The following is a 25,038-nucleotide window of genomic DNA, read 5'->3' as shown; positions in this document are numbered from 1 at the left end:
GTTCAAATCCTAGCATCATCTTTTACCAGCTGTATAAGTTTGGACAACTTACTTTATCATCCCAACCTTGTTTCCTTATCAAATGGATGTAATAGTATTTACCTCATCGGGCTGTTAGGAGGACCAAATAAGAGTAGAAAGCACATAAGATGTACTTGTATTCTGGTTGTCATAATCTCTTTCTCACACCCCACTCAGCATACAGCCTGGGGGTTTCTAGACTTCTTGGCCAATGTACTCATGTCCCACACACCTATCAAAGAAAAACCTACTCCATCGTCACCCGTCTTCTGGTGTCAGCCAGGCTTTCCAGTCTCCTGAAAAGCTGGCCTGACTTGCGGTCATTACCAGACATACCTGCACCACGTTCATTCTTTGAACATGAGTCTGACCGCTGACACATCTCTGGACTACCTGTCCACCACCACTTTCCTCTCCTTCACTGTTCCCCATATTCACCAGGGGACACATCTCGTGGCCTTCACCCCCATACTGCTCTCTGGTGGGTATTTCTTACCAGTGTTTTGGAAATTTTTATGCATTTCACTTTATCAGCTTTGCCCTCTTAACTATTAGCCACCATGTCTCCAAGCCAGTAGCCAATATTTATTTCATTTGGAGTTATCATTATTGCAGAGACAGAAAAAAAAAATGTGATTTGAATGCAAAATCATCAAGGTTTGTGAGGCTGAGGAATGCTAGTGCTAGAAAAAGAGTAACAGCTGGGCCTTTTGTTCTTTCCTACATTATTCTCTTTAGGATCATGACTCTTTTTTACAATCCAGGCTAATAATCTCCCACTGGCCACGCATCTATCAAGTGACTTTTTCTAAAAGATTTTCTCCTTTATTTGCAGAAAGACCTATGGGAGCAGCAGGGCTCAATTCAATTCTTCTTACACATTCACCTTTTTGAGACCTTTTACCAAATTTCACCCAAAAAATTCAAATGATAGCAGGAAATAATAAAAATAAATAACAAATTAAAGTTAAAAGACATTTTCCTATTCAAGTGATTCATGGAAGAAATAAAGTGTTCCTTATTCTAAGAGTGCAAAACATATGATGAGGTATTATAACTATTGAGCAAAAGGCTATCTGGCAGCTTCCCAAGTGGTGCAGTGGTAAAGAACCCGCCTGCCAATGCAGGAGACATGAGAGATGCGGGTTCAATCCCTGGGGTGGGAAGAGTCCCTGGAGAAAAAAATGACAACCTGCTCCAATATTCTTGCCTAGAAATTTTCACAAAAAGAGGAGTCTGGTGGGCTACAGTCCATGGTATCACAAAGAGCCAGACACGACTGAGCACACACAATCACACAAAAGGGTATCCACTCTAGCTTCCCAATTTTGTTTTTAACCTATACCTTACAAAATTGTTTTGGCTTTATCAAAGCATTACTATTAGCATACTTTCTAAAGACCAAGACAGACTATATTATTTTAATTTGTAAATTAGCTAGAATTTAATTCTGTTCCTCGCTTTGGATACTTCACTCCTGGCATCTTTACAACAACGTGTATCCACCATGCCAACAAAATCCTTCATGTACGTTTCAAAGCCCAAAATATTTTTTTAATCAGATATCCTGCAGCAAAATAATCAGAAATTCTTAAATGACCACAAAATGTTACAAGTTGAGTCAGAAAATTATAGTCGCCTCATGTTTTCACTGAAATGTACTAACTTAAGAAGTTTATACATGAACTAAAAAAGACATTTAGGTTACAAAAACGAATATAACGCTAATTGCTGATGATCCACATATGAATTTACTAGGTCATAGATTGAATGTGTAATTTTAAGGTTTAGCTATCACCTAAACTGTTTCCTGACCCTGAAATAAAAAGTCACTTGAAATTCTTAAAATTCTGGAGACAGTGAGTGCTCAGGAAACTTCTAAACTTAAATTGCCCCTTCTCCTCACAGCTTTTCACACTGAATACGTCCTTCTATTTCTTCAATGTGGTAGCAAGTAAAATTCCTCAACAACAGAAATGACAGTAACATGAAAACCGAGCTGATTATAGATGGGTGAGGAGCAAGAATTCTCTCTTATAGCTTTTAAATTATGATAATAATTATTAACAGTAAATAAAACAGAAGGCAAACCTTTGGAAAATGCTTCCATTAAACAGTATTGAGAAGATAGTGGCAGTAAGTAACAAGTTTGGGTTTTTTTTTTAATCGTTCATAATGATCCTCTACATTAAAAGAAAAATATATAGATAACTAGAAAGGGAAAATACTTCAAGTAAGATACTGAATATGAAATCCTAGTTGGCCCAATATGAATTTGATGTAAAAAAATGGAGAACTGGTTCCTTTCAGTTAATACTTTGCCACTAAAACTCAACATCGATCAGAAAATATTAGTTATTATAATTAGAATTCTTTTATCCTCATTACATAATGATGTGCCTGGTCAAAAATCATAAAATAGTTCAGAAAAGAAATTTACCATTTCTGATCCTTCTTCTAGGTCTGATGCCACATGAGCCTGGATGAATAAACTTTTTCAACTCATCTAATTTAGCAAGCAAGCAGACTATACTCTTGGAGCCACTAATCAAATAAATCTGTTGTCAAAATATTCTACTGGACTCAAAAACAAAAATACAACCTGATTTAAAAAATGGGCAGAGGATCTAAATAGATATTTTTCCAAAGAAGACATACAGATGGCCAACAGTCAGATGAAAAGATGTTCAACATCACTATCAAGAAATGCAAACAAAAACCACAATGAGGTATCACCTCACACCCGTCAGTATGGCTATTATCAAAGAGACACAAAATAACAAATGTTATAGAGGACACAGAGCAAAGGGAAACCTCACACACTATGGTGGAACTCTAAACTGGTGCAGCCACAGTGGAAAACAGGAGCGAGATTCCTCAAAAAAACTAAGAATAGGACTACTGTATGACTCAGCTATTCTACTTCTGGGTAGCTACTTGAAGAACCACTAACTTGAAAACATACGTGTACCCTGATGTTCACTGCAGCATTGTTTATAATAGCCAAAATATGAATACAACCTAAGTGTCCATAGATGGATGAATGGATGAAGGTGTGTTATACATACAAAGTGTATAATTAGCTAAATGAGAATGAATTCAGCCATCTGCAATGACAGAGAATATCACGTTCCCCATCTGAACGAACCTGGAGAATATTACGCTAAATGAAATGTGTGCTGAGCATACTCAGCCATGTCCGACTCTTTGTGACCCCATGGACTGGAGCCCACCAGGCCCCTCTGTCCTTGGGATTCTCTAGGCAAGAATACTGGAGTGGGCTGCCATTTCTTTCTCCAGGGGATCTTCCCAACCCAAGGAGCAAACCTGCATCTCCTGCAAGTCTCCTGCATTAGCAGGAAGGTTCTTTACCACTGAGCCACCTGGGAAGTCAAGTGAAATAAGTCAAACGAAGAAAGAGAAATATCTTACAGTTTTACTCATATGTGGAGTATAAAACGAAAAAACAAGTGAACAAAAAAATTAAACAAAAATAAACTCAGACACAAAGATCAGATCTGATCTTACCAAAGGGGAAGGGAGTTGGAGGGTGGGTAAGAAAAGGGAAGGGAATGGTGATGAATGGTAACTAGACTTGTGGTGGAAATTATTTTGTAGTGTGCAAACATGTTGAATTATAATGCTGTATACCTAACACTTGGAGAAGGAAAGTGCAACCCACTCCAGTACTCTTGCCTGGAAAATCCCATGGACAGAGAAGCCTGGTAGGCTACAATCTGTGGGGTCGCAAAGAGTCGGACACGACTGAGCAACTTCACTTTCTTTCTTTATTTTCTTTCCATACCTAACACTTATGTTCCTTCTTTTTAAAGTTTAAAAATTGTGCTTGATAAGCAGCACTGTAATTGCTTAACTGGTAATGTTTTTTTTTTACATGTACAGCTAGATGGAAATGTACCAAAATGGTAACAGTGGCATCTCTGGGTGAATAGAATACTTATGAATGATTTTACATTAAATCAAAAATAAGATTAAATGGCATTCACATAATACATATCACACTATTTCTTAATGATGGCAAACAGAAACCAAATTTGGTACTGAACTTTATCACAAAATCCACAAGACATCAAAACATTTATTAAGTAAAAAGAATGTATTAAACATACCATATAATTAATATAAAAAGCAAATCTTACTCATTTTGCTAATACTACGTATAGCAAATCTTACCTCTAATCTCCACATCAAAGTCAAATTTGTTGCAGCCTGAAGATGTTAAAGTTAAGCCACTGCTGCAAAATCTTGAAATGCAGAGTTAAGACTCAAAAAACAAACAAACAAAATCTCCCTTAGTTCTACAGCACTGAAGCCTGTCAGGTGTTAGTTAAAATAAGGAGTAAGCATGGAAGGAGTAAGCATGGACTTCCTATTTCTCCTTAAGAAACAGGTTCTGACGGCTGATACAGTTTTTCTTACAACCACAACACAAGACTTTCGGTTGAGATGCCTTGCTTTTAATGATACTCAGCATTTTCATATTATACATGGAAAACTCCAGACTCTGCAGTAATTTTGACATATGGCCTCAATATTATATCTTAAAAGCAACTGTCATTTGTCTATTATTGACAGAGTTGTTGAGCTTGAGTTTCAAACTTTACATAGTAAGGTGGAATAGCCAAGGAATTTAAAATCCAAGAAGGGACTTCCCTGGTGGTCCAGTGGTTAAGACTCCATGCTTCCAATGCAGGGCACATGGGTTCAATCCCTGGTCAGGGAACTAAGATCCCATATGCCATGAAGCCAGGCAAAAAAAAAAAAAATCCAAGAAACAAATACCATAAGAAGAGATTCCTATACAATTTCTGAAGAATCTATAAAAAGGGGAGGAGGAACTGGTTATTCTGCCTAGTCAGAATTTTATTCAGCTGTTCCGAGTGAATCTAGTAGAGGGGTTAGAGGAAGAGAAAGAAGGCAACACAGCAGTGGGATGTCTTTCTGGGCCCAGAAAAGCCGCCTGTAACTCTATTTTGGCAACAGTGAGACAAGTTAACAATGCGAACAGAAGATGTACTTGACAGGAGTATAGAGAGTTAGAAGAGTAGATGGCATATGAGACGTTGGCAGGGGTGCAGTAGGAAAGAGCCTTGATGGTAAAGATGAATAGCTTAAATGTAACACAAAATACAATTAGGGCCCAGTGCAGCAAGTCCAGAAGCCTGAGACAATGGCTACAGGACAACATTTCAAGCTGTCCAAAGGGTAGATATTGAGATAAGGGGTCTTAAAAGGGGGAGGTTATAAGTCAGGAGGCAAAACATTTAAAACTTGGTCCAAGTGTTTTCACAGAAATGAAAACACAAGCAGGGATTAAGAGGTGCCAGTGGTGTTCATTTGTTGTTTGTTCCCGATGGTTTTATAGCTTGAATACACAGGAGGAGGAAAACAAAACGCAAAAAGTAAACTCAAGCTTAGGTGGTTAAGAAATAATCACATGACTGAATCCACAGAGAAGAGTGGTTATAATTAGGGTAAGTGAGTAGGATCTTGAGTCAAAGTGATAGGAATTTCTTGGCAACTTGTCAGTTACTAAAGTGTTTAGGAAGACATTGTAAAAAGAAAACAGAGAGAAGTAGAAAAATAATGACGAGAATGATTTATAATATCCTAAAAGCTTCAGACAGAAGGAATCATGTAATATAATGACAGGATTGAATCATTTAATGGGCTAAAAAATTTTCCCAAAATACAAGTAAATCTCTTCAGAATTCTTTTTGGTTAAATGGAATTCTAGTTGTCTTAAACAGCTGACTTATTTTTTCAGAAATAAGTTATACTCCATCTTACTAAAGAGATTTTAGTAAAGAGGTTTTAGTAAAGGAGAAATTTTACTAAAAAATTCTGAAGAATTCAACCATTGCTCACTGGCCCTTAATAATTTAAAATAACTTTGGTAGTAAAGGCCTCACCATAAACGTCACTTTTAAATCCATGCCCAAAGTCACCTGAACACTAGATATATAGTTTGACCTTACTGCTAAGCTAACACAAATTCACCACTTTCACCACTAGGTGGCAAGAAAAACCCAAATAGCACCAGTTATCAAGGGCAGTACAAGATCCCAAGTATTTGAACAGCTAGAAAAGCCACCAGGTGTCATCCAAGAGGGAAAAAAGACTATTCCCACTCACCACCACTGAAATACACCAATTCATAGTTTTAAGCAAAACCATCTAAGCTCCATCAGAGATAAATGTCCAGCCCATTAACTGTCAAAATAGTTTGCATATTTATATTCCATGTAAGCAATTTATATAATGCTTTTGACTCCAAAATACTGCCTTTCAACTAAAGGCAACAAATAATACTTAGTTTCTGGATTTAAAAAAAAAAAACAGCAAGACCAATGAGCTCAATGGGTCATGATTTAGAACTTCATCCTATCTGAATACACTGCACAAAATAATTTAAAGCAGTTTACACACAGTCGAAAATCTTCCAAAGAATATTTGGTTATGTATACATAATTTGAGATTCATGTTCTTTTCTCCCCATTTCTCTCTTACAGGTAATTTCATTGATTCCATACAATCTAGATGATTTTATGCTGTTAAGCCTTGCTTCCCAGTGTGATACAGGAAAGCACTCCAATTTGTTAGCAAAACATTCTCAATAAAGAGACAAATGTACTTGTCCTTAAGATAGATGTATTATGTGAATTATTATGTTGAACTGTCCAAAGCTGAAAATCAAAATTAAACCTTCACAGAATTAAGTCCTAGTTATATAACAAATCATTCTTTTTTAAAAACCATCCTCTGGGCTTCACTAACTTCTAACAATGATTTTTCAATGCTGCTGTAAACATTATGTCAGCTAAAACACTATGTCATGCTGCTTTTATAAGGTGGTACATTTTTAGGCCAAATCGTATTCTTAACCCTCTGGACACAGGAGTTACAATCATGTCATACCCTGCAAATCTAGCTGTAGGTGGTGTCTCAAAAAAAGGATGGCTTCTTCCTTCAAGGAAGTGGTCAAACCTTTTTTCCCCTGGTGTCATCAAGCAAACATCTTGGTTGTTTTTCATTGCTATCGAATTAAGAGATGGAAGAGAAAGCAGTGGAGGAGAAAGCAAAATATAATGATTAAATTATAGATGCTTCTTTTCCTTGCTCCTTATTGCAATCTCTTAAGGTCTCGACTGGGTCATTTCCACCCTGCCTACAAGGCACTGGTCTTTAAAAAAAAAAAAAAAACCCAAGCCAAGAATGCTCTTGTCTACTGAACATTATCTCTTCTCTGGTTTTTATTACATTTTCTTTTGAAATTCGTTAAGATTATGCTCAGCGACCAGCCCTTGCCCAACCGGTTTCTCCCCTTCCCCCATCTCTCTACACACATCACTTTTTCCTCCTCCCATCCAGGCAAGTGGGCAAAACCCTGCAGGGCCGGGAACGCACGCTTCGGGCCGGTCACTCAGCAGTTTTATCCTTACTGGCCTTGGCAAACAGCTCCCCCCCAAAACCTTGTTCCCCGGTGGCCCCCTCGGCCATCATCTTTCTACTAGAGTGTGCTCAATTAGGGACTCTGGCTAGCACATCGAGAGTTTACGGTAGCCTGCCTACCAATAGGAGGCCACAATGCAGAGAAGTCTGGTTCAGCCTCCCGGCAGCCCCAGTGTCGTCCTCCCGTGGCTTTCACCTACTGTACCCGCGAGCGAGCAAACGAGCCAGGGAGCGAGCCGGGCGCGGGAGGGGGCGCGCTGGGAGGGCCGACAGCAGCCGCGGCGTGCGCATGCGCACCGGGGTTGTTTTTCACAAAGCTCCTCTTAAAGTGAGCTGGCAGCTTCCAGCCGCCCGTCTTTGTAAGGAGACCACTGAGACTCGCAGAAGCGCGGAGCAGCCAGCAGCCTCTGTGCTGCCCCGACTTTTTAAGAAATCTCAATGAACTATTTGTAAAGAAGCGCTGATCTGCCTGCAAGCTTTTTGCACGGCAAAGACATCGATCAGTGTTAAGTGAGGATCACATCATATATGTGATCTTGACTTTTTTGTCTTACATTATATTTTTTATAGATTTTGTTATAAACATGGTGCTGGGAAAGGTAAAGAGTTTGACAATAAGCTTTGACTGTCTTAATGACAGCAATGTCCCTGTGTATTCTAGTGGGGATACAGTCTCAGGAAGGGTGAATTTAGAAGTTACGGGGGAAATCAGAGTAAAATCTCTTAAAATTCATGCAAGAGGACATGCGAAAGTACGCTGGACCGAATCGAGAAACGCCGGCTCCAATACTGCCTACACACAGAATTACACTGAAGAAGTAGAATATTTCAACCATAAAGACATCTTAATTGGACACGAAAGAGGTAAGTTGTTTTTTGTGTTTTTTTTTAACATTGGTAAGAAATTATTAGACCTTTCTTTGCAAAGTACCTTTTCAATTTTTCTGAGTTAATGTAATCCTGCTCCTAGCATAACATATAGCAGTTTGATAAAGGTTAGCAAAGTTAGAAGATTTGGATTCTCCTTGACATTCATCGTGTGTAAAGCCGTAACGCATGCAGGCATCTGCAAAGTGACTGCAAACTGCACTTATTCAACTACCTCTATACCCGGCTTGGTTTGTGCCATACGCATTTGGAATCCATTTCAACCTTACATATAAATTATGCTTAAAACCGATTCAGTAATTTTACTTTTATATTTTCAAATGAATTGCTAAAGGCTGCAGTCCAATATTAGATTTTTCCCTTATACGCTGCAACCTGACATCTTAAAAACTAAGCTTCAATGAGTAACACTTTAAAGTGGGTTAATAGGTGTATTTCATTTTTTAATATTGACACGCAAAAGACTTTTAGAGAATTGACCGTAGTTCTTTGATAAAGGGTTTCTGTGGCTTATTTTGACATATGGTATCAACACCCCACGTGTTTTTTCCCTATTCTTTCCAATTCCTTCAGAAATTTACATCAGGCGTTCTCTGTTTTAAAGGACAGCACCAATCATGACGATGTGTTAAAAATCAGTTTTAGAAGCCATTTAGGGTCAGAAATTTTCTTTTCCGAGCATCATGCCGAACTTTGGAACGTGGATTCAATGAAACCCCTGCCAGTCAAATGGAATTGAAAAGTATTCGGCTCATTGGATTTGATTTTTGGTTAGAAAAGGAAGATAAAGGGTTGTCAAAGGGAAAGGGGGTCCTGAGATTTCCAATCTATTGTTTAAATGGTTACATTGTGGAAATATAGGAGACTCTAAGCTTGTTTTTCTAAGTTTCCACCCTTTGTTAGAAGCGGTTCAATCCTGTTTCGGACCAGTTCTGGGGGGTGGTGAGGAGGGGCGCTTGTTCTGCTCTCAGCAGATTGGTTACACGCGTCAGGTGGTGGCGATGACTTAATTCCTAGCCCAAGAAGAATATAATGTGAAAACTGGTTATGTAATTTTGTGCTTCTCCTTTTTAATGCAGTATTTAGTTCGAATGTTGAAATTTTTTAAAAAATAGAGCACGTTTTTAACTTTTTTTTAATTGAAAAATACACACCCATGAGGAAGTGCTAATTGAACTAAGGCCAAGTGTGGAAACGTAGGGTGCTTTGAATTACAGCATGAATGCATTTTTAAAGTATTAAGATGAAATTAGTCTTTTAATTGCGTTTTCAGTTACACACAGATCATTTGCATCCTGAAATAATTTCTAGTTAATCTCTCCAAGCACTGACAGTCATAAGAAATGGAACTGCCTAATGACAGTCCTGGTATTGGCTGAACAGGACGCCCAGGAGTTTGTATTTGATCCTTCCTTGACTGGTAGCTTTTTTTAAGATGGGTTAGAAGAAACAGGTTTTTAAGGAGTTGTGGTGTGCAGTGGGGTAAAAGTAGAATAATAATACGACTTACGGGGACAAACACAAATTTCAAATGCTTGCACCACGGTTTCATAGTAAAGAACACTATGTTGCACCCCTCGGGACACCCCTCAACCCCTGCAAGCATGGACGAGCTCTTCGGCTTGGAAGAGTTTCAATGACTTTAGAACTGGGACCTCTCAAACTAGCCTGGTAACTGAGGCCCCGCCCCGGGCGGCCGGCGATAGGCGGAGCCGGGTTTGTTAGCCTGTTGCTAAGGCGATGCCAGGCTCTGATTGGATTGGGCGCAGGCGGGTGGGGAGAGAAGGCTCGCCGGCTGGGGCGAGGCTTGGAACCGGCGTGCGCCGGTAAAGGTCCCTCCTGAGCCGCCGCTGCCCCCGCCCCTTCTCGAGTCCTTGCCCGGGCTTCTGGAAGCGAACGGGGCTCCTGTCACATAACGTTCTCCCCCGCTCACCTCACCCCTCTTGCAGACCTGGAAAGGGACGAATTCAGGTTTCAACAGAGAGGAGAGGCAAGCCTTCCAGGTGCCAGGTGGCCCTGGGCGCAACTTTTTAGCTGACAGTTCTCTCACGGGGAAAGTTGGGTGGGCCGGGTTAGCCGGACCCCATTTTCCAGGTGTCTCAGGTGGATGTTGTTAGGAAGCTCCTTTGAACGCTTGTCCCCCCTCGCAGCTGAAACAAAAGCATGTTGCCTGGTCTCTGCAGTCACCAGACGGGCTACCTTGATTTGCCCTGAGGGGAGAGCGAGCCCCCAAGGCTGCGGGACGGGGAAAGTGACACGAACATCGAAGGGAGGGTTTGGTGGGGGCCTTGGCAAGTATTCCCTGTCACCACCACCCCCGCCATTGTTCCCCCCACCACCGGGCTTTTGCGTCCCTTCGCCGCCCCCGCCCCCATTTCCTTTGCCGCAAATGTAAAGGTGTCAGGGTGGCCCGAGCCAGATCGAACCGGTCACCGGCTGGGGCGTGTAAAGCGGAAGCGCTGCGGCGCGCTGGCCCCGCCCCCGTCTCCCCCTGCCGCCAGCAGGCTAGGCTGCGCGAGCGCGAGCGCGAGCGCCGCGCGACATATGCCGTATGTATAGCGGGGCGCGCGGGCGGCGGCGGCGCGCGGGCGGGCCGGCTGGGATCTGCTCGCGCCGGTTTAGGCCGGTCCTCTCCTGCTCCGGTCTAGTTCTTGATTGACAGCCCAGCACTTGTTTACCACGGCGGGGCCGCCGCCGCCGCTCGCCTCAATGAGACTGCTGAGCTGGCACAAAAAGGGAGCGAGAAGGGAAGAAAAGGAGAGACAGGGAGGCAAACTTTGGCCGTCTTCAGGAGGGAGCGGTTTTAAATGGCCCCCAACTCATCAGCCGGCTTTCAGGGCCGAAATCCCGGAGAGAGAATTTGCGGGGGGGGGGGGGGGGGGGGGGGGGAATACTGGTGACAGAAGACTGAGTCGTGATGGTTATTGAATAAAAGGTATCCACATATAGGCACCTTTTTCCCCCCCTCTGAGGGAAGCATGTTTTTTGTGTGTATTTATTACTTTTTTGAGGGAAAGTTAAATGATAATAGCCGTTTCTGATAGCCTCCTAGTTAATGATAAAGGTTTCTACACCGAGGAAACTGCGTTAATAGACATTTATGTAATTAAATTACCTAGTTAGAACGCTTCAGAAAAGCATGTTAAGAATCCAGAACCCCTCCCATATTTCCCTGTGGTGGTTTTTTTTTTTTTTTTGGTTTTTTTTTTTTTTTTTTGGAGATATTTTGAAAAAGAACCTATTTGATCAAAAGAAATTGGATATAAAATCAAAGGTCATCTTGTTTTTTTCTAGCATTTCTAGCATTTTTCTAGCATCATTTTTCAAGGATGTGTGACCTGTGTTTTCCCGTGAAGCAGGCACATTTTAAATCTAAGGTACATCTTATATATATGCGAATTTTTAGCTATGAGACTGAGGTCATAATTTTAGGTTCAGTAAGAATTTTTATTTTTGACTATGAAACCGACGTTAAAATCACTGTTCCTTTTTTTTTTTTTTTTTAAACTCCCAACATCTACTTGGCAGTTTTCTAATCATTTGAGTTTTCACATTCACATTTTCCATATAAAAACACGTTTTTTTTAAAGGTTTACATGAATAGTTTTCATTTTATATATAGGCTTATTAGGATAAATTTAAGTAAATGGTTGAAGACAAAGGTAACATCTTAGTATGAGATTTGAGGTCTGAGTCTTTTAGCCTGTAGGATGTTAGCTGTAAATGCTTTGCAGTTTAGGTTGTTTTCCATTAAAAAATCACCTATGGGGTATAAATATTAATTATCCCCATTCTACAGATGAACCAGCTGAAGACAAGAGTTTTATTTTACCCAGAGGAAGTGATGGAAGTTGGAATTAGAATTCAGATCTCTCACACTCCAAAGTTTGTGGCCTTACTTAACTATGTGAGCATCTTTGAAGTTCTGACATCATGAAGAGAGTGTGAAGGTTTATTAATAAATTTTTTGTTTTCTGTTTTAGATGATGATAATTCCGAAGAAGGCTTCAACACTATTCATTCAGGAAGGCATGAATATGCATTCAGCTTCGAGCTTCCACAGACGTAAGTATTTTGTTAACAGGCGTTTTTCATCAACATACTTTCTTTTAAAATGAAACATTGTATATTTAAATATTTTTAGTTTTAAAAAAACCCTTTTCATTACTGAAACTTTCTAGAGGAAAACAATATACTAAAAAAAAAGAAGCTATTTTTTAATCTGGAGTGGCAAAATTATAGAAAGCAAACCTCAATATTCCGTCTCAGGATTTGTATGGTGTTTAAAAGTATTTCATTTAAAGTGAATGAATTGGAAGGTGCTAGTCAAATAGTAAGCACTTAATAGTTCACCATCAGCATTAGCTGAAAAAAGAGAACATATCAAGTCTGTCATTTAGTAGTTTATAAAAAGTAAGTGTTCTGTCCTTTCTACTGACACTTAGCAACAGCAGTAAGCTAAGAAGGTCAAAAAAATTAGGAATATCCTAACTTTAGAAGTAATGTGTGTTTATGATATGAATTCATTAGCTTCTGTGCAAGGAGCTATTGAGAATGTCACACAAGAGATATTGTGATCTAGACTTAAAAGAAAATGTCAATCAGATATCTTAATGTAAGGCCTGGAATATAGGATGAAAGGAAGAAGGAAAGTAAAATATACATAATGTAATAAGGTATTAGAGGAAATTATACAAAAAGCAGTTTTTAAAATAATGCCTTAAACATATTAAAGTGGTACTTGTAATGTTTGATTCTGAAAGATAAACTTGAATTACAGAAGATTTTGTCAAGTGCCAAATGTACATAATTCTGTGTGTTCTTTAATTCTAGTACTTATTATATGTGGATAGAGTTCATAAGGAGTATTTTTCAGAGTATCATATTGCTGAAGAACATTTTTAATACAATACCCTAATTACTAAGAGAAATGTTTTAAGTTCGTAAATACAATAGGGCTAATACAATTGGGCCTGAATATTTTCAAAGGATGAAGGTGATTTAATATAAATATATATTTTAATTCTTTCAATAAGCCACAGTCATTTAAAATAAACTGTAGAAGTCTTGCATAGATCCTGCATTTTATTTCTCTGTGCTATACAAATTAATGCAGAAGTCTAAAATGTAAAACAAAAAGTAAACACCACTACTCCTCAAAAAAACTAGCACTCTACCTTGTAAATAAATGAAGCTTGTGCATTTTTCTGATGAAATATGAAAAGGAGACTAAATTAACTAAAATAAAATCTTCCACAAGTAATAAAATCCGAGAGTTGAGAAGAATTCTCATTCTTTTGACACAGGTCAACGGAAGAAATCCTTTTTCTTTTTAAGTCTATAATGTAGTTAGAAAACATGGCCAAAAAGAGTTAGAATATAAGTAAATTAGGAAATGGAAAGCATTTTTTAAGAGATCAGTGGACTTAATGAAATGTAAAAAGCTTTTGAAGCCATGATGACTATTCCAGACCTTTTCTGGATCTTAATTAGTTGCTATAATAGGAAATAGTAATTTTTAGCTAATGAAAAATGGAGCACCATAGGGAGTTTGGTCTGAATGTTTAACCAGAGTCTAGAATTTCTCAAGAGAAATAGTTAAACAATTCTTAATTTTATTTTTAAACTAAAGTCTTGACCTTTTCAAAAACTGTTCATTTCCAGACTTTGATAATTTTGCCACCAGCATTAAAAGTAGCCTCTTCTTAGTTTAAAGCAATTGTATTCTTCTGGCTTTTTTTAACCAAATTTCTGCAATATTTGACAATTATCTATTTTATTATTTGGAAGGTTCCCCCCCCCCCCCCCCCAGTGACTTATCCCTTTGGAAATATAAATTACACCTTCAATACCTCATTGGTGTATAAACATATAATATATTAACACTTCTATGCTGACCTGCTGTATAATTAATTAAAAAGAGGTGTAAGATTAATATATGATCTTTATATTCTGCACAGACCACTTGCTACCTCATTCGAAGGCCGACATGGCAGTGTGCGCTATTGGGTGAAAGCCGAATTGCACAGGCCTTGGCTTCTACCAGTAAAATTAAAGAAGGAATTTACAGTCTTTGAGCATATAGATATCAACACTCCTTCATTACTGGTAAGAATTGACTGAATTCTTCATTCTCTGTTTTTGGCATATAAATACCAAAGAATAATCACCTACTCTATGTATTCTTTACAATTTATAAATAGTAACTTTATTTTTAAATTACGTAAATATTTTCCAAACTACAGTGAAGAGCAATACTAATTAATGCAGAATATGCTCATATTTTCTGATATTGTAATAACTTGAAGTAAATATTTAAAATAAGACCAATATTTGGTATGAAATATCTCTTAACTCAGAAGATAACAACAGTAACAAAAATAAATCTGTTCCCTGGATACTTTTAGTGGAAAAGGAACAGTAATATCAATTATTACTACAACAATATCACTTAACTTGAAAATATTATAATGTAAAATTTGTACTGCATTGCATTACTCCAATATAGGGATAGTTGTCAAATCATGGGGAGATTATTATTTTCATGAAAAAATTTAAATTCTGTTTTAAAGAAAATCTTTCTTAATTGCATTTTTTCACAAGTTTCAAATTCGAATTCAAAAACTTTACTTGGTTTAAACAAATAATAACATCTTTACACAAATAAGAATCAGTCTTAAAAATGAATTTTCTTTTTTTTACATTCTGGGTTTTACATTTCTCAAAGAAAGATGTTATCATTTGAGATTATAACCAAGTTGCTTTCCAAACTGCCTTTTTTTTTTAAGGCAGTTTAAATAGAATGTGGAAAGGGTTTTTTTGTTTTTTTTTTTTTAAGTTGGCTTTTAATTACTGTATGTAGTGTGTGCTAAAACTGTTTGTGAAATATGTTAAGCCCTTTTTTCTTTAATTGAATGGAAACTTGTATAAAGACAGAAATACCAGTATAAATCAAAAGCTGTCAGTTGGTGGAAAAGTATATTTGCTACAGAATAGCAACACTGCTTTTAATGTAAAATTATTTAGGAATTGAGGATTGTATTTTAAAAATTTTATTCCTGTCTCAATTCATACCTTGATTTTTTTCTCTAAATTTATATCTTACAGTCACCCCAAGCAGGCACAAAAGAAAAGACTCTCTGTTGCTGGTTCTGTACCTCAGGCCCCATATCCTTAAGTGCCAAGATCGAAAGGAAGGGCTATACGCCAGGTACGTATGAGGTGGACTCCCACCAAGACTGATCTTTCTTCATTTAACTTCTGTGCATGAATTTACATTTTTTTCTACTAAATGCAAAGATGGTACAGTATTCTTTGGTAAACTGTCGTAAATTGTGCTTATCCAGTTTTCTTTTGTGAATTGGAATGTAGTCTTGTTTTTTAAATAGCTACTGTCAGTGTGTAGTTGATTTTTAAAAGTTACTTGCTGCTCTTAGGGTGGCTTCTTAATCGGTATGATTCATTGAACTTTCAAACTTTAGTCCAAGAATCTACATTTGTTTTGGGGTTGGTTGGTTGTTTTTTAACAGTAGATATATATATATATATATATATATATATATATATATATATTTTTTTTTTTTTTTTTTTTTCCTGTAGGTGAATCAATTCAGATATTTGCTGAGATTGAGAACTGCTCTTCCCGAATGGTGGTGCCAAAGGCAGCCATTTACCAAACACAGGCCTTCTATGCCAAAGGGAAAATGAAGGAAGTCAAACAGCTTGTGGCTAACTTGCGTGGGGAATCCTTATCATCTGGAAAGACAGAGACGTGGAATGGCAAGTTGCTGAAAATTCCACCAGTCTCTCCCTCCATCCTTGACTGTAGTATAATCCGTGTGGAATATTCACTAATGGTACGTACAGATTTAAGGGTTTCGAGTGGATGTTTTCTGAAGTTTTAATGTCATAAGGGTATCATTTTTGTCTTATATCTAGAATATGATTTTTTTTTCCATATATGATAGATATAGTTACATGTAATTCTTTATATAACTTGGACTATAGTTACTCATTTTACCTGAGGTCAGTGTACCATATAACAGTGTACATAATGGAGAAATTTTTCAAGTATATCATTAAAAAATGAAGTAGATGAGGACCTCAGACAATAGATTGGGTTATTTCTTCTTAAAAAAGAAATAGTGCTTGGGATTCTAAACCTAACATTTCTTTTTATTGTCTAGGTATATGTGGATATTCCTGGAGCTATGGATTTATTTCTTAATTTGCCACTTGTCATTGGTACCATTCCTCTACATCCATTTGGAAGCAGAACCTCAAGTGTAAGCAGTCAGTGTAGCATGAACATGAACTGGCTTGGTTTATCCCTACCTGAAAGACCTGAAGGTAATAATTTGATAATGCGTATCTAAGCTTAATCTGGTATTTGCAAGAAAATAATTTTGCTTCTGATATTTTATGATTAGATAAAATTTGTCTGTATTGAAGAATGGGGTGTGCCCCTAATGTTAGATTTAAAATGTATATTTCCCTAGTTTTAATCACAAGACAGATTATTATTATTTTACTTTGACATTCATTTTTAATACCTTCTATTCTGTGTATTTTGACATGCATAAGAACATGCTGTTCGAATTGCGTGTATCTTTTTCCTTCAGCACCACCCAGCTATGCAGAAGTGGTAACAGAGGAACAAAGACGGAACAATCTTGCACCAGGGAGTGCTTGTGATGACTTTGAGAGAGCACTTCAAGGACCACTGTTTGCATATATTCAAGAGTTTCGTTTCTTGCCTCCACCCCTTTATTCAGAGGTAAGCATCACACCCTCAAGTACAAAATGGGCTGACTCTTACTAAGCAATATTGCAGAGTTTCTGAAAATACAGTTAGGTTTTGATTATCATGGTAAGAGAGAAATAAATAATTTTGAACAACAGATTAAAAGTTAGATTGTCAATACTTAATACAAAGTCTGACCCAGCATTGGACTGGTCTCTTATATTATTGGCTAAATAAAGATAATGATCTAACCTAATGCTTGTAACATGCCAGTTAAAGGAATAAATATTTTAAAGCATCTGTAGAACTGGCATTTGCAACCATTGATTAGATAGCTAGAATTTATCTTACTCGTCATCCTTTTTAATTTTTGTATTTCCGCATTCTCAGTGATAGGGGAAAATAACATTTGCAGTAACGTACTTAAACAGCATTCCTACACGGTTAGATTATTTTTATTCGTCTCAAGTAACTAAGCACTTATATGAATAAAACATGGCCCTTATTTGGGAGAAGTGTACAGACTGGTGAGAAAAAAAACTAAGAAGCAAAATATTACATAACAACGTGATAGGAATGCACAGTTCATTTGAGGAGCAGCTTATTGGGTCTTGAGGCTTCCCTAAGAAGGTGATTGTTAAGCTGATTCTTAAAGAGTGAATTTTCTCAAAATATAGAATATTCCAGGCGGGAAGAAAAATAGGAGTTGGGGAGAAATCCAGCAATTTCAGGATACTTCAGAATGTATACATATGCATATATGTAATATGCATTGTAAGAGACTTTTAGAATTGGCCTTGATAACAATATATTACCAGATAACTTTTTAAATCACTGGAATCAGCTTTTGTTTCTTTGTTGCTATAGTTTAGACAGCTATTTTGCAGTGAAATACTACTCCCAAGAAAGATACAAGAGGATTGTTTCACTCTTCTACAAGTTGTTTTTATTTTTTTCCCCTTAATTCCGTGACTAGAAGAGTCAATTTTCATTTGGATGTGATTAATATGAAATCCACTGTATTCATTGATTATAGGATGTTCCAAAATCTGTTCTGTTCTCTGCAAATTCTTTTTTGCACATAGTTTTTTTGTCTCACTATTTCAGTTCATGAAATTTTTCATTAGATGCTAAAAGTATCCTCCCACTTGTTAGAAATACTTTCACTACATTTTTATTTTGACATTTCTGTCTTGGTTATTAAGTTCCTCATTTGTGATTTGATCTGAGGCATCTTAGTTGTACAACAGGCATTTTTAAAGAATGGCAATCTTAAGTATCCACTTTTAAGCAATTTGTCATAAAATTCTACCTTCTTTTAAAATGAAGTAAAGCTAATTAAAAGAATATAAAACTTTTAAAAGGCTAAATTGGTTCAGGATGTGATTTAATTGTTTAACATCTAGTCATATTGGGGATGGGGGGGATTCTTGATTGTATTAAAGCTATTTTGAATTTTTTTTTTCTTTAAAGGATAGTCATTAAAAAGAAAGAAAAGTTGTTAAGTGCATATGAATGTCACTACAGAAAGAGGCAAAATCGGCTATCTATGGAGCATTTGAGTTCATCATTCTTATTTCTTGATACACACTATATTTATTCCTAGGCTCTCTCTGGGGCTTTAGGCTCATGAGCTATCACCTCAAGTAAACACCAAGAACATTGTTTACACAACTACATTCTTCCCAAAGCCTAGGGAAAACATCAGTTGACTTTTTGGTAATAGGATGAAATGGAAACTATAGGAGAAAATCATCTCTATGAAAATGTTGGCCATTATATATTTAAGTCTTAAGTTCTATTAAGTGCTGAATAAAGCTCCTGTTATCTGATAAAATATTACCCTTAGCTTTTGTTAAATAAAACTATCCTGGCATACCTCTACAAATATAATTGTTAATCTAGTAATTGAATAGCAAGTCCTTCATAAATGATACTAATCCTTTCTTCCCCATACAAGGCCTTTATGTTCATTCTGATTACAGAATTCAAAATATTAGCCTGTTTGCTACATTCTTACTAAATGCTATCAGTTAACTTCGGTTTTGAGGTTTTTGTTTCTGTTTTTTTCCCTTTCTAGATTGATCCAAATCCTGATCAGCCAGCTGATGATAGACCATCTTGCCCCTCTCGCTGAAGGAATACTTGGTTAAATCAAGTTGATGTGGGTTCTGAACTGTATCTCTTCCCTTCCCGGCTGAGGACAGAGAAGTATCTTGGAAACATGTTTTCAGAGGAAGTGGAATAGCTTTTGCCCAGAAAAATGGCAAACATGAAACAACCAGTGATCACGCTTTAGAAGCCTACAGCAACATTCTGGGACTGCTCCAACATGCTTGAAGATCTAAGCTTTTCTCCTTTAAAACTGGCACATACTAAGAGCAGTCTTCTTAGCCTATGGTCATACGTGTCAAGACACCACGTTGTAAAGAGGGATGATTTCCTTCTTTTGATTTGAAAATTTGCACATGCTCAATGCTTACATTGTGCGGTTCAATGTCACTACAGCTTTTTTTTTTTTCCATTTATGCCAGACTCTTGATACTCTTTTAAAACTTGTTTGTGGTGAGCACAACAAGGAACAAAAGAAAGCTTTGAAAGAAACTTTAACATGAAAAAAAATGCACTGACATTTTTTTTTTATTTAATATAGCCTGGACTTTACCTGCGTATGCACATGCTCAGAATTGTCCTACTAGGCTGACCATGTATCACCTCTTCAGCTTGGATCCTATTGTGGATTTATTTACAAACATCAAATGCCTTCAAGCCAATCCTTCTTGCTGTATGTTTGCAGCCTACTGTGGTAGATAAGCAACAGATATGTGGGAAAAGAGATAAGAGGAGGAAGCTAATAGACTTTGTCAAGATTGTATACCTTCTTGGTTTCTTTTAAGAATTTGTTGCCTTTCTACTATTACAGCAAAGCAGCATTTTGTTATTGACTGCCTAAAATCACTTAATCTCAGGTGAACGCATCACTTGCCAAACTGTTGGAATGCTATTTGTGTTTTGTTGCACTGTTGAGTTATTTTTTGTTTGTTTGGTTGGCTTTTTGGAGAGGGAAATTTGGAAAAGGGACATACACAAAAGTGATAACCCACCCGCATTCCCTTTTTATCATTACATATAAGAAGAAGCTAGCAGAGCTGAGAATGGAGTCAAGAAAGGCAGTATGGCAGGCACCAGCAAAGAGTTAAGGGCTGTTGCTCTTACAAATTATTGTTATTTTTTATTATTATTTTAAAAGTATGGAAGTTTTCCGGTCACTGGAAAGGAGGAGAAAGTGCATTTATTTTTATACAGAGTTACTTAATTACCTCCAAAACACATATGTTGGAAATCATTTTTGCTGGTGCAGGGTATTTTCATGAGCAGGAATATGGATGTTCAGATTATGAGAGAGCTCATTTTATACATTTCCTGTCCTGCTCAAGCTTCACAGCTTGAAAGCCCCAGTATATTATAAAAGTATAGAATGTAAAAATTAGAAATACTAAAATATTTGTTGGAATCGTTATTTTTTTTGTTTTTGTTTTTTTAAACAAAAGTATGTTTTTCCATAACCTAAAGAAGATTTTGCTAAATGAGAGAAATCATTCACTTTGAGTATATATAGTTATGAAGAATGATCACATCACTAAATTACAACTTGTGTGAAAGATAATTTACAGTTGGCTCATAAATATACCAGCATTCATTAAGACCCTTAAAACTGCATTTTCCAAGGTACCAAGTGTACTGAATGTCTTTATTTTAGAAGGATTTCAGCTCTGATTTTTTTTTTAATGAAAATCAGCATCTCTGATGTTGCAGCATATGTGTGAAATGGGTCTTATATCTATCCTGCCATTTAATCCCACAGTTAATAAAGTGGCTGAAAATAATAGTAACTCTGGCTTGGTGCTTGACCTGGTTAAATACTGTCTTAAAGCTTCATACAAAACAAATAGGCTTTTCCATAAGTGGCCTTTAAGAAAACATGGAAGACAATTCATGTTTGAAAAATGCTGACAGGGTGAAGAAAGCCCATGTAAAAATGAATCGCGTTTTAAGTGATTCGGTTAAAGGGTTTGGGCTCCCGTAGCAAACTAATACTAGATAATAAGGAAATGGGGGTGAATATTTTTTTATTGTTGTTAAATCATTTTGTGAATGTCCCCCTCAAAAGAAGCTAATGGAATATTTGGCATAAAGGGCATTTGGTGGTTTTTGTTGGGGGTTGGGGGGGGTGGGTTGTCAGAAAATCCCTTTTCTTTTCTCTCTTCTTATGTCTAACTGACTAGGGAACAATTGTTGATATGCATAGCATTGGAATACTTATCACCATATACTCTTATAAATAACACTTGAGGAAGGAATGACCAATATTCTAATAATTGGCACTGGGTCACAAAATGTGATACAATTTTAAATATATAAAACTTTATCAAATAAAGTTTTATTTCCCCCATTATTCCTTTACTTTCTTACTTAGAGGCATTACTCTTTTCTAAATATTGGTCAATTCTTGATATAAGATATGAGCTTCACAGGTGTATTCCAGTATTCAAAGATAGATTCCTGATTTTTCAATTAGGAAAAGTAAAATCCAAAATGTTAGCAAAACGAAGTGCAATATTAAATGTTTGCTTTATAGATTATATTCTATGGCTGTTTGTAATTCCCTTTTTTTCTTCTCTTTTATTTGGTGCTGAATATGTCCTTGTAGGCTGTTTTAAGAAAACAACATGTGGGAAATGATTTAATTTTTCCTATTGCTCTTCCTTGTGGAAAATAAAAGTGTCTCTTTTTTTTTTTTTTTTCTTTTTTATAAAATTGTTTGGAGATTTATTTGAATTTTAATCATTTCAGTAACTCATCATACATGCAAACACTATTAAGACTACAATTAGGGAGTTCCCTGGTGGTCTAGTGGTTAGAATCAGGCTCTTTCAGTGCAGTGGCGCAGGTTCAACCCTAGTTGAAGAACTGAGACCCTGCAAGCCCCAAAAAGTAAAAAAAAAAACAAAAAAAACTTATTTTAAGCCTTGCTGGATAAGAATTGTTTCTAGATCTCTACTAGTGGAGAGGAATTTTTTAATACAAATTATCATTGTTTTACTTAATTCATTAAGTGATAGATGCTTTTTTTTTTTTTTTTTTTTAGTTTAGAAGTTCAGTATGTTTCCATGTTATAATATGAACCAGACTGAACCAGGTATGTTTTCACTTCTCAGGTACTAACTCTGATGTGTCCCAAGTTTCTAGTATTTCAAGAGCACATAAATTTAGAAATTGTATTAATCTAAAAATAATTTTTCTAAATTTTAAAACCTTTTTTTCCTCAAAGAATGTCTGGATTTTATAGTGGTTTGTAACATTAAGTAACATTTGGAATCACACTTAGAAGTTACCTTCTTACAGTGTTTATATACTCATGGATGAGCTGTCAAGTTGTAAATTACTATATGATTCTCCCCTATTCTCAAATGTATATACACATGGAAGAAGTGTGCTACAAAGTGACATTAAGAGACAGACATTTGTAATCGATTTTATAGCAATACACTATCCTTGTTAAGTAAAACCAATCTGCACAATATCTTAATACAATAAGGAAGTAAAAATGACTAGGAGAGGAATCATGAGAAGGGAACATCTATGTTCTGGGTTCTTTGACTTTAGATAAAACTTAACAAGATGTGTGAATTTTGATTTCTTCATCTACAGTGGAACAGTATGCAGTTATAATACAACTTTAGATAAATGATGCTCTGTCAGTTGCTGAAATGTTGGAAATTAACCTTGTTACTTCTAAATTTGCATTTGAGTACTTCTAGTTCAGTACCTGTCTCAAGTTACATAAAAGTGAGTTACTTGGGTCTGATTTTTCCTTGTATCACCTCAGTTCAGTTCAGTTCAGTCGCTCAGTTGTGTCCAACTCTCTGCAACCCCATGGACTACAGCACGCCAGGCCTCCCTTTCCATCACCAACTCCGGAGTTTACTCAAACTCAGATCCATTGAGTTGGTGATACCATCCAACCATCTCATCCTCTGTCCTCTTCTCCCACCTTCAATCTTTCCCAACATTAGGGTCTTTTCCGATGAGTCAGTTCTTTGCATCAGGTGGCCAAAGTATTAAGAGTTTCAGCTTACTTAGCAAATTCCCTGTGTCGTTAATTTATTGAATAGTCAACATTGGTATACTTATCAGGACTTTTGATTGTAACAGGGAAAACTCAGCTTTTTTTTTTACTTAAGTAAAATATGTTAAATAGTAATTCCAGGGATAAACTGTATTAAGCACATTTGGATCCAGAAATCCAAATACTATAAGGATACACTTATCTCCGTTCACTCCCTTTTTTTGTATTAGCATTAGTCTTTCTTATCAGACTCGTTGTCTCATGTTAGATGGGTCAGGAAAGATGACCTCAGCTTTTATAGCTCACAGAAGAAATGTTACCTTAAGCCCCCAAGACATTTGTTAGAGAAAATCCTAGTTGGCCAGTACCTTGGTCGTGTTTCATGCTACTTAGAATGGATTTCCCAATAGAATTTGGTTTCCAGAAGAGAGAAAAGTGAAAGTCGTTCAGTCGTGTCCGACTCTTTGCAACCCCGAAGACAATACAGTCCATGGAATTCTCCAGGCCAGAATACAGGAGTGAGTAGCCATTCCCTTCTCCAGGGGATCTTCCCAACCCAGGGATCGAACCCAGGTCTCTACCGCATTGCAGGCGGATTCTTAACCAGCTGAGCCACAGGGGAAGATCACTATATTTTTACTGTTCAAGTGTTGTCCAAACCAGCAGTAATGGCATCATCTGAGAAGAGGACGATATCAAGATCTATCTCAGAATATTGACCCAAAACACCTGTTGACATGATTCCCAGGTGATTTGTAAGTACAACAAAGTTTGAGAAACTGCAGCACACCAAACAAAAGTATAAAATGGAAGCAATAGGCAAATTTGTTCTCATGAATACCAAGGTGTAATTGAGTTGAGGGTTTGGGGCACTTAGTGAAAAATAAACTTGCCATTTCAAATCTCACAGAGTATTCATGGCTTGATATTTTTGAAAGATCTTTGTCACTACTGAGATGCTAGCAGTTACTATAGCTTCAGAACCCTCAGGTCTACAATCAGCAATTTTCAAAACTTCCATGACTGATTTTGCCTTTTCGTGATATCAAATCAATACAGAGGGGAAATAACATTTTTCATGTCATGAGGAAAAAAAAAAAACTATTGATAAATTTGACTTTGACTTTTGAGGATTGTAAGTCTGCAATCGGAGAAGGCAATGACACCCCATTCCAGTACTCTTGCCTGGAAAATCCCATGGGTGGAGGAGCCTGATAGGCTGCAGTCCATGGGGTTGTTAAGAGTCAGACATGACTGAGAGACTTTTCACTTTTTACTTTCCTGCATTGGAGAAGGAAATGGCAACCCACTCCAGTGTTCTTGGCTGGAGAATCCCAGGGACAGGGGATCCTGGTGGGCTGCCGTCTATGGGGTCGCACAGAGTCAGGCACGACTGAATTGACTTAGCAGCAGCAGCAGCAGTCTCTGATCTTAACAATAAAAAAAACGTTTTTAGGAAAACAACCAGAAGATGTTAAGCCCATGCACCACAACTATTGAGCCTGGGTTCTAGAGCCCACAAGCCACAACTCCTGAAGCCTGCACACTCTAGAGCCCATGCACTACAACAAGAGAAGCCACTGCAAGAGAGCAGCCACTGCTCGCCGCAACTAGAGAAAAGCCTGCACAGCAATGAAGGCCCACTACAGCCAAAATAAATTTTTTAAAAATAAGAAAATGTGTTGCCTAATCAAGAAAATTATTTGAAAAAATAACTGATAAATCATAGCTATCAACGGGAAATGGATTTTTGCTAGTTCTGAAATAAAACAATGAGAACATC

General features: G+C 37.1%; 1 protein-coding gene across 3 annotated transcripts; it reads left to right on the top strand.

Moving 5' to 3' along the window:
• The first annotated feature begins 7,835 nt into the window (after window positions 1–7,835).
• Window positions 7,836–21,936, top strand: ARRDC3 (arrestin domain containing 3). Of its 3 annotated transcripts, none has more exons than XR_011567803.1 (8): window positions 7,836–8,358; window positions 12,366–12,447; window positions 14,343–14,490; window positions 15,490–15,592; window positions 15,982–16,238; window positions 16,569–16,731; window positions 16,966–17,158; window positions 19,206–21,936. XR_011567803.1 is itself a non-coding variant. In XM_070794033.1 (8 exons), exons 1-8 carry the CDS (start codon window positions 8,079–8,081, stop codon window positions 19,260–19,262), a joined length of 1,245 nt encoding a protein of 414 aa, XP_070650134.1. In that variant the 5' UTR covers window positions 7,838–8,078; the 3' UTR covers window positions 19,263–21,936. The 3 variants fall into 3 exon arrangements, 2 of the variants coding, with proteins under 2 accessions (XP_070650134.1, XP_070650135.1); XM_070794033.1 differs by having other exon boundaries at window positions 7,838–8,358; window positions 17,004–17,158; XM_070794034.1 differs by lacking the exon at window positions 14,343–14,490 and adding an exon at window positions 12,182–12,267 and having other exon boundaries at window positions 8,219–8,358; window positions 17,004–17,158.
• The last annotated feature ends 3,102 nt before the right edge of the window (window positions 21,937–25,038 follow it).

This window comes from Bos indicus, chromosome 7 (genome assembly GCF_029378745.1).
Source record: "Bos indicus isolate NIAB-ARS_2022 breed Sahiwal x Tharparkar chromosome 7, NIAB-ARS_B.indTharparkar_mat_pri_1.0, whole genome shotgun sequence".
NCBI lineage: Eukaryota > Metazoa > Chordata > Mammalia > Artiodactyla > Bovidae > Bos > Bos indicus.
The sequence above is the reverse complement of the archived record's forward strand: the minus strand, read 5'-3'. Positions and strand labels throughout refer to the sequence as shown.